Here is a 10,000-nt window from a genome sequence, read left to right as displayed (position 1 = left end):
ACAGGTGGTACAGGTGAGAGAGAAGTGAGACAGGAGAGAGAAGAGAGACGTGAGACGGGTGAGAGGTGTAAGACACATGAGAAAGAGGTGAGATAGGTGAGACAGGAGAGAGAGGTGAGACAGGAGAGAGATGAGACAGATGAGAGATGAGACAGATGAGAGATGAGACAGATGAGAGATGAGACAGATGAGAGATGAGACAGATGAGACAGGTTAGGCAGGAGAGATGTGAGCCATTAGAGAGAGGTGTAGAAGGTGTTACTGTACCTGTGTTTGATGGTGATGGTGATGAGAGGACAGCACTCCACTACTGAGCTCAGGAACTGCTCAAATGTCACATCAGGGCCCTGTAACACACACACACACACACACACACACACACACACACACACACACACACACACACACACACACACACAGAATGGACCCCATCCTACAGACCTCTCATCTGCAACTATCAAAACTGTCCAAGTCTGGAGTGAAGAGTCTTTTTCACAGCTGCAGGACTGCGTGGAAATCAGACACAAACCTGAAGGAACTTCGGCATCTGTTTAACCTACAGGAGCTCATCCACAGAGACCACCAAGAACAACGAGCTGTTCCCAAACCTAAACCATGACTTTACAGGAGTGTGTGGTACCTGTAGTAAAGGTAAGTTGATGGTGAAGTGTGTGTGTGTGTGTGTGTGTGTGTGTGTGTGTGTTACCTGCTGTAAAGGTAAGATGATGGTAAAGTGTGTGTGTGTGTGTGTGTGTGTGTGTGTGTGTTACCTGCTGTAAAGGTAAGATGATGGTAAAGTGTGTGTGTGTGTGTGTTACCTGCTGTAAAGGTAAGATGAGTTTGTTGAGTCTCCTCCTGTCCAGCAGTTCCAGATGTTTATTAGCTGAGCTCATCTCATAGAGCAGCGCCAACACTGAGATCTTGTATGGAGTCACCCAGTCTTTAATACCGAATATATTCACCTGCACCACCCCGTTCACCATCATCGGGTTAAAGTACAGACTCTCATGAACACTCGCCATCACGGAGCTACAACACACACACACACACACTGCAGCACGGCGTCAACTTCAAACACCACCTACGTCACCTACTAACCCTCCTCTAAAGTGTGTGTTTATAACTCATTATAATCTCTACATCATCCTTCAGCACCGAGGCGCTAAACACACATTCAAAACCACCCTTCACTTCCGGCCAATAAATGACGTCACATTGCGCGACGCCGAGTGCAACCAATCAATTCTCCGCTACTGAAGTGACGTCACTGCGTTACCGGAAAATATGTGCTCGTTTACAAGTTATATAGAATTTAATACTCATTTATATCCTGTAATTATTTCTTATAAATTATTTTCATAGGTTATTACACATTTATGCATGTTCTGTTAATTTCTTTATATATTTACTTTTATTGTACATTTCGTAAATAACTTGATTTTATTTACAACTTTGCATAAAGTTATTTAGTGACGTCACATATTATTTGTATTATATATATATATATATATATCACATTATAAAACTACTGCTTTCACCTTAGAAATATGATGTGGTTACAGGATGCAGAAAAACTAGTAGATGCTTTTGTAACATCTAGATTAGACTACTGTAACGCTTTACTGTCTGGGTGTTGGAGTAAGTGCAGAAAGAAGCTTCAGTTAGTTCAGAATGCAGCAGCAAGAGTCCTCACTAGATCTAGAAAATATGATCACATCACCCCTGTTATAATCATCTACACTGCTCCCAATTACATCTCACACTGATTATAAAATACTACTACTGACGTATAAAACACTTAACGCTCTCACGCTGCAGTATCTGAGTGAACTTCTGTACCAGGATGATCCTCCACGCCTACTTAGATCAAAAGGTGCAGGCTATTTGTTGGTACCTCAAATAATGAAGACTCCAGCAGGGGGCAGATCTTTCTCTTATAAACCCCACAGTTATGGAACAACCTTCCAATCAGTGTTCGGGACTCAGACACAGTCTCAGTGTTCAAGTCGAGGCTGAACACATTTATTTAGTGGAGTCTTTAGTCAGTAGGTGTTTGTGAGGTAAAGGAGCAGATCTGGAGGGATCATGGATATGGAGTGTTTGGTGAACTGGGATATTTGGATGCTGTCGTCTCCTCACTCTCACACGTTCACTCAGATTTGTTGATGGTGGTGTGGTGACGTCTCTTATCCCAGAGATCCTCATGTCTGTGTTTCCTTCTGGTTCTCCCTACTTTTACCCTGTACAGTGTCTTTACCTTTTATACAACAATAATCCATATCCTCCTCTCTCTCTCTCCCCCAGTCACCCCTCCTCTCTCTATCTCTCTCTCTCTCCCCAGTCACCCCTCCTCTCTCTCTCTCCCCAGTCACCCCTCCTCCTCTCTCTCTCTCCCCAGTCACCCCTCCTCTCGCCTCTCTCCCCAGTCACCCCTCCTCTCTCTCTCTCCCCAGTCACCCCTCCTCTCTCTCTCTCCCCAGTCACCCTCTCTCTCTCTCTCTCTCCCCAGTCACCCCTCCTCTCGCCTCTCTCCCCAGTCACCCCTCCTCTCTCTCTCTCTCTCTCCCCCAGTCACCCCTCCTCTCTCTCTCTCTCTCTCCCCCAGTCACCCCTCCTCTCGCTCTCTCTCTCTGATTTGGCCTCACCTCAAATCACACTGCCACCACAACCTGAATCAGGACATGCAGGACAGTGTCTCACACACACAGAGAGAGAGGGAGAGAGAATTTTCTTTAGTTTTATTACAGGTAGAAGTATAAACAGGTTGATGGAGGTGTACAGTGGCGTTTCAGGTAATAATAGTGATTGTGTTTAACACACTGTTGGAGAAAACACTGCAGGACACTTTCACCCAAAATAACACGTCTAACATCCCAAACACAGGGCCATCAGCTGACACGTGTGTGTGAGAGTGTGTGTGTGTAAGATCCAGGTCTTTAGCCGTGTCCGTCTCAGCTAACAGGAATGTTCTGGGCATTTCCTTGACCTTCCACTGAATTCATCCAATTATATAAATAAAGTTTGTGAGTTTCCATTCAGTTGAATTTCCAATGAGAGAAAGACGAGATATGAAACGTGAAACGTGGCACTGACTCAAAAGACAAAGCTCACGTTTTCCAGACGAGATGAACAGCTGGCCTGAGACTCAGAGCCCACGTCACCTCACCCCCTGGTTAGCGTGGACATGTCAGGGTGTCACTCTGTGTAGGACTGGGGTTTTGGACAAGTGCCATTCTTCCCCAGAGTGTGTGTGTGTGTGTGTGTGTGTGTGTGTGTGTGTGTGTGTGTGTGTGTGTGTGTGTGTGTGTCAGGGGCGGAGCTTCACTGCTGCTTCATCGGCCAATCGTTAGCGCCTCACAGGAGGACAGGAGAGTGGTGAAGTCACCTGAGTAGCTGATCACACGTTGTTTAAGCTCAGGAACAGGATGAGACCTATGTACATGACTAAATGCTGTTACCATGGTGATACAGAACCGAAACTTCTGCACACGATGACAATCATATAAAAATTACATTATAGAAATAAACTCATTACATGATAAACTGAAATATACACACACCATGAGCAGCTACATCGCATTCACGTATCCAATAGCAACAATGACTGTGTGTGTGTGTGAGACCCCTCTGTTGCTGCACCTTTATTTAAATACATATTTTATTGTACAAAACATGCTTTAATGTCCCGTGTCAGCATGTTCATTACGTGTGTGTGTGTGTGTGTGTGTGTGTGTGTGTTAGCTGAGCTTCTGCAGCAGTTTCTCCTCCTTCAGGCCGAATGAGACGCTGACCGACATCTCAGCGATGAAGCGCTCACACGCCTGCCTGCTCACCTGCTTACAGAAGCGCAGATCGATACAACAAATACTTGCACAGCGCTTAAAGTAGCTCAGGGACTGATCCGTGATCCTGTTACACACTGCACACACACACACACACACACACACACACACACACACACACACACACACACACACACAGAGAGAAATGTTTTACTATTGATTTTATATTTCCTGGTTTGTTTAATATACTCTAGCTTAGTGGTTCTCAAAGTGTGGGGCAGTGCCCTCTAGTGGAGAATACAGGTGTCTTCATTAATAATGTTCTCGGTTGATAAAGTTGATCGACTCAAAGCAGCAGAACGATTGTGTGAAAATACTGATTTACTGTCGGGAAGTGAACTGCAGTAAACCAGTAAACACACTAACAGTGTATGTAGTGGCAGAACAACATCACTGGATACGGAGCATGTCTGTTACAGGTTGATATCTGTTAGAGAGTCGCGGGTTGTGTGTGTGTGTGTGTGTGTGTACCTGACAGGTTGATGTCTGTTAGAGAGTCGCGGGTTTTGTGTGTGTGTGTGTGTGTACCTGACAGGTTGATGTCTGTTAGAGAGTCGCGGGTTGTGTGGGTGTGTGTGTGTGTGTGTGTGTGTGTACCTGACAGGTTCATGTCCGTTAGAGAGTCGCGGGTTGTGTGGGTGTGTGTGTGTGTGTGTGTGTACCTGACAGGTTCATGTCCGTTAGAGAGTCGCGGTTGGTTGTGTGTGTGTGTGTGTGTGTGTGTGTGTGTGTGTGTGTACCTGACAGGTTGATGTCTGTTAGAGAGTCGCTGGTTGTGTGTGTGTGTGTGTGTGTGTGTGTGTGTGTGTGTGTGTGTGTACCTGACAGGTTGATGTCTGTTAGAGAGTCGCGGGTGTGTGTGTGTGTGTGTGTACCTGACAGGTTGATGTCTGTTAGAGAGTCGCGGGTTGTTGTCCCGGCAGCTGTTAGCAGGTTGACGCTCTGGTCGTTGACGTGGTTGCAGTAACTCAGATCCAGATGTTTTAACAGTGGCATGTTCTTGATGACGAGACGCAGAGAAACGTCCGTAATGTCCAACCCTGACAGACGTAGATCCAAAACGTTCCGCAGCTTACTCCGAGTGTCAATCTGACCTAAAACACACACACATTTCCATAATAACACCTGGGACGTGTACACACACTCGGTTCTGATCTGTATAGAAGGAGCCTCCAGTGTTACATAGGTGTGTGTTACAGAACACACTGCTGTACAGGATGCAGAAAAACTAGTAGATGCTTTTGTAACATCTAGATTAGACTACTGTAACGCTTTACTGTCTGGGTGTTGGAGTAAGTGCAGAAATAAGCTTCAGTTAGTTCAGAATGCAGCAGCAAGAGTCCTCACTAGATCTAGAAAATATGAGCACATCACCCCTGTTATAATCATCTACACTGCTCCCAATTACATCTCACACTGATTATAAAATACTACTACTGACGTATAAAGCACTTAACGCTCTCACGCCGCAGTATCTGAGTGAACTTCTGTACCAGGATGATCCTCCACACCTACTTAGATCAGAAGGTGCAGGCTATTTGTTGGTACCTCAAATAATAAAGACTCCAGCAGGGGGCAGATGTTTCTCTTATAAACCCCACAGTTATGGAACAACCTTCCAATCAGTGTTCGGGACTCAGACACAGTCTCAGTGTTCAAGTCGAGGCTGAACACATTTATTTAGTGGAGTCTTTAGTCAGTAGGTGTTTGTGAGGTAAAGGAGCAGATCTGGAGGGATCATGGATATGGAGTGTTTGGTGAACTGGTGAACTCTCTCTCTATCGTTAAACATGCTCCTGAGGTATCAGTGACCACTGTTCCTGCTCCTCTCCTCGGATCTTCCCACTTCGTCCTGGTCTGCCTCTAGATGATGTTCTCTTCGATTGGAGGCAACTAGAGCAGCTGGAGTATGTTTCTCATCAACGCCCTGGAGATCCATGAAATTCCGGAGTAAGATCAGGAGCTTTGAGGATGGATTTGGACTGTAGTTAATATCAACAGTCTGCTACACTGACTCAGGACTACAGTTTGCTCTGATCTCCATCACTGCTCCTCAACATTGTTTATCTGTAATAAATGGACATTCGGATGAGGTTCCCTCTTGAGTCTGGTTCCTCTTAAGGTTTCTTCCTTCTGCATCTCAGGGAGTTTTTCCTTCACCACAGTCTCCACCGACTTGTTCATCAGGGACAAACTTACACTTATAAAGAACATCTTCATTTTTATCTCCACATTGTCTCAGAGCAGCTTCACACAGATAATGTTCATTATTAAAAGCTCAAAACAAATAAACATGAAATAAATTGAAAACATTATTTTATTTACTCAGGACATCAACCACAGTGTGTGTGTGTGTGTGTGTGTGTGTGTGTGTGTATTACCTGGCCTGTTGTCTGTAGGTGGAGACAGCAGGTCTTTAATCTGTGTGTCTCTCAGTCCTTCTACCCACTGCAGGTCCAGAGAGCGCAGAAGAGGACAGCTGGACGTACAGAGAGCGGAGACAGCTGCCCAGGAACAACCGGACAGTATCAACACACGCAAACCTGTGTGCGCACGCACGAACACACACACACACACAGTGAGTATACACACCTGTAAAACATGTACAATGTTATTCATGAAACAGATGTGCAACGGCTCTAGTATTCCCACATACAGATGTTGTGCTGTTGCTATGTGATTTGTATCTCTCTCTCTCACACACACACACACACACACACACACACACACACACACACACACACACACACACACACACCGGGCAGTCTGTTGATGAGCCAGCTCAGCTGCTTCTTGGAGATGTTGGTCCAGCTGAGGTCCAGCATCATTGGCTGTCTCCGGATTATTCCACTCAACATCAGAGGGGTGATGGACTTACAGCGGCTCAAGTTGATCTTTGTCCACAGACGCTTATCACAGCACCTACAAACACACACACACACACACACACACGGAGTGGTCATGATTCTAATCCCATGTTAAAACAGAGGCTATTCTATAGGAGTCATGAACATTCTCTTACCAGCGGTTCCAGGTGCGACACACCCGCATACACACACACAGCTCACTGTGACTCAGGTGACTGAAAATAGCCAACCAGACTTCATGCTGTACCACGTGGCTCCTCCCATCAGCCAGAGGCAGCCTATCAGGAGGAGGGCAGATGGGGGGAGGGCGGATCACGTGACGCTCCATCTGGACACATTTGGGTGGTGAGCGGGGAGGCTGGGGGCGGATGGGTGGGGTTATACGGTTCAGACCTAAAGGTACGATCTGAGACGGGTAAAAATGCCGCAACTCCCATGGGGCACCTGACATGTATGTATACACACACACACACACACACACACACACACAATTATTCCAACAGTACACACAAACTAATGGCAAGTGTATAAAATCAGATGTATGTGTATGTGTGTGTGTGTATGTGTGTGTAAGAGATGTGAGTACCGTTCATCTCGCGCGCCCGCAGGTGTGCTCTCTCTCCGTTCTCTCCATTCCGGAAGTTCTTCTTGTCGTTCTCGTCGTTCTCGCTGTCGTCCGGCTGCAGGTTCTCGTTAGCGAGCAAGTGATCGTTGCGTCCTGTCCTCCTGCGCTGTGCTCGTTTAGCTCGCTGTGCTCTCTGCACTCGCTCCTGCAGTTCACTGCCATCCTCCTCCTCCTCCTCCTCCTTCACAAACTGAAGTGAGAAAGAAGTGTAGAACAGCAGAGACAGGGGACGGTGTAATGTAACGCAGTTAAATACACTCGTGTACCTTGTGTGTGTCGTCTTCATCCTCGCCCCTCTCCTCCTCCTGTTTACTCACAGACCCAAGCTCCTTCCTGTTTATTCCACGTGGTGGCTGTTTGTTTTCCTCCTCTTTCTCCTCCTCTGCCTCGGACAGCTCATCTTCCTCCATCTTCATTGAGGACATCTTCGGCAGCAATGACTCCTCCGGCTTCCACGGTTTCTTCAGCTGCACCACGGAGATTAGAAAGATAGGAGGTAGATTTTATGGGGTAGGGCAAAAGGTTTACAAAGTAGAGGGCATACTGTAGAAGAGAGGGGTTACAGGATGTGTATAAGGTACAGGTGACAGTGGAAGAAGTGGGGCTGTAGGGAGTGTAGGAGGTACAGGGGACAGTGTAAGGGGAGGGGCTGTATGAGGTACAGGAGACAGTGTAAGGGGTGGGGCTGTAGGGAGCGTAGGAGGTACAGGGGACAGTGTAAGGGAAGGGGCTGTATGAGGTACAGGAGACAGTGGAAGAAGTGGGGCTGTAGGGAGTGTATGAGGTACAGGGGACAGTGTAAGGGGAGGGGCTGTATGAAGTACAGGAGACAGTGTAAGGGGTGGGGCTGTAGGGAGTGTAGGAGGTACAGGGGACAGTGTAAGGGAAGGGGCTGTATGAGGTACAGGGGACAGTGTAAAGGGTGGGGCTGTAGGGAGTGTAGGAGGTACAGGGGACAGTGTAAGGAAGGGGGCTGTATGAGGTACAGGGGACAGTGTAAAGGGTGGGGCTGTAGGGAGTGTAGGAGGCACAGGGACAGTGTAAGGAGGGGCTGTATGAGGTACAGGAGACAGTGTAAGGGGTGGGGCTGTAGGGAGTGTAGGAGGTACAGGGGACAGTGTAAGGGGTGGGGATTATGGTGTGGAGAGAAGGTGGTAAAGAGTAACTGACCACCCAGACATGTTACCTTCTTCTTTGCACTAGCATCCTCTTCCTCATCATCATCATCAAACAGCTTCTTCTTTTTTCTGAGGAAGTTGGGAATGTCAGGACGAGGCCGGGGCATGTCTCTTGGCATTAGCAGCATAGGCATGTCCTCACAAGGCATCCGGGGCGTGTCGTCCCTCTCCGACCTCCTGCGCTCACCCTCATCCTTACCATCCCGTGTGGATTTCTGCTCCCGCAGTAGCGACCCCGGCAGGTTGGACGCGTACTTGAATCCTGGGCCTCGTTTTTGCTTGCAGGCCAAGAGGACGAGATGAGACAAGACGACTTTATAACTCACGCATTTATTTACACGTGTATACCTCACGCATTTGTTCCTGTTTATACCTTCCAGGTTATAAGCTCGCGCTTATACCTCACACATTTATTCAGGCGTTTATATGCCGCTTGTATGAACCTCACATATTATAACCTTACATGTTTATACCTTGCACGTTATCATCTCATGCATTTATATACGTTTATACCTCGCATGTTTATCGTTAATAAATAACATACAACTGTTGCTATGGTTACACACTCTAATCAACATACAGATAAATGAAGGTGATTAGTTTGAGGCACACCACACACTGATCGCTCTTCTGAAACTCACTTTCCCAGTCTTCCCTGCGTAGTTACATTTGGGACACTCCCAGCAATTAGGGAGCTCGTCGTTTACTACACCTGCTGCGTCCTTCACCTGAGAGACAGGGGGGAGAGAGGGTGTAATTTTAAGTGATGCAACATAGTGTTTAGGACATGGTGAGTAGGGTGGACTGGGGTATAGTAGTGAGTAGGGTGTAGGGGGACTGAGGTATAGTAGCGAATAGGGTATAGGGGACTGGGGTATAGTAGTGAGTAGGGTGTAGGGGGACTGAGGTATAGTAGCGAATAGGGTGTAGGGTGGACTGGGGTATAGTAGCGAATAGGGTGTAGGTGGACTGGGGTATAGTAGCGAGTAGGGTATAGGGGACTGGGGTATAGTAGCGAATAGGGTGTAGGGTGGACTGGGGTATAGTAGCGAATAGGGTGTAGGGTGGACTGGGGTATAGTAGCGAGTAGGGTATAGGGGGACTGGGGTATAGTAGCGAATAGGGTGTAGGGTGGACTGGGGTATAGTAGCGAGTAGGGTGTAGGGTGGACTGGGGTATAGTAGCGAGTAGGGTGTAGGGTGGACTGGGGTATAGTAGAATAGGGTGTAGGTGGACTGGGGTATAGTAGCAGTAGGGTGTAGGGTGGACTGGGGTATAGTGAGTAGGGTGTAGGGGGACTGAGGTATAGTAGCGAGTAGGGTGTAGGGTGGACTGGGGTATAGTAGCGAGTAGGGTGTAGGGGGACTGAGGTATAGTAGCGAGTAGGGTGTAGGGTGGACTGGGGTATAGTAGTGAGTAGGGTGTAGGGGGACTGAGGTATAGTAGCGGTAGGGTGTAGGGTGGACTGGGGTATAGTAGCGAGTAGGG

At 47.4% G+C, this 10,000-nt stretch overlaps 2 protein-coding genes across 4 annotated transcripts in view; both read right to left on the bottom strand.

Moving 5' to 3' along the window:
* anapc5 (anaphase promoting complex subunit 5) overlaps positions 1-1,217 on the bottom strand; it is an 8,074-nt gene extending 6,857 nt beyond the window's left edge. Inside the window, exons 1-2 of the mRNA XM_046872247.1 lie at positions 819-1,217; positions 268-347 (exon numbers count right to left, since the gene is read on the bottom strand). Coding sequence (XP_046728203.1) covers positions 268-347; positions 819-1,022 — 284 coding nt within the window. The 5' untranslated portion in view covers positions 1,023-1,217. The remainder of the gene's footprint in view (positions 1-267; positions 348-818) is intronic.
* Positions 1,218-2,723: 1,506 nt separating this feature from the next.
* Positions 2,724-10,000, bottom strand: part of kdm2ba (lysine (K)-specific demethylase 2Ba) — a 13,189-nt gene continuing 5,912 nt past the window's right edge. For 2 of the 3 annotated variants that reach the window (XM_046872248.1, XM_046872251.1), the window contains 9 exons: positions 9,154-9,240; positions 8,521-8,799; positions 7,601-7,801; positions 7,296-7,524; positions 6,865-7,153; positions 6,601-6,764; positions 6,224-6,385; positions 4,718-4,936; positions 2,724-3,919 (listed from right to left, as the gene is read on the bottom strand). In XM_046872248.1, the coding sequence (XP_046728204.1) occupies positions 3,738-3,919; positions 4,718-4,936; positions 6,224-6,385; positions 6,601-6,764; positions 6,865-7,153; positions 7,296-7,524; positions 7,601-7,801; positions 8,521-8,799; positions 9,154-9,240 (1,812 nt within the window). In that variant the 3' untranslated portion in view covers positions 2,724-3,737. The remainder of the gene's footprint in view (positions 3,920-4,717; positions 4,937-6,223; positions 6,386-6,600; positions 6,765-6,864; positions 7,154-7,295; positions 7,525-7,600; positions 7,802-8,520; positions 8,800-9,153; positions 9,241-10,000) is intronic. The other variant, XM_046872249.1, reaches the window with a different exon arrangement.

Source organism: Silurus meridionalis, chromosome 17 (genome assembly GCF_014805685.1).
Source record: "Silurus meridionalis isolate SWU-2019-XX chromosome 17, ASM1480568v1, whole genome shotgun sequence".
Classification (NCBI taxonomy): Eukaryota; Metazoa; Chordata; class Actinopteri; order Siluriformes; family Siluridae; genus Silurus; species Silurus meridionalis.
This window is presented reverse-complemented; position numbering and strand designations above follow the sequence as displayed.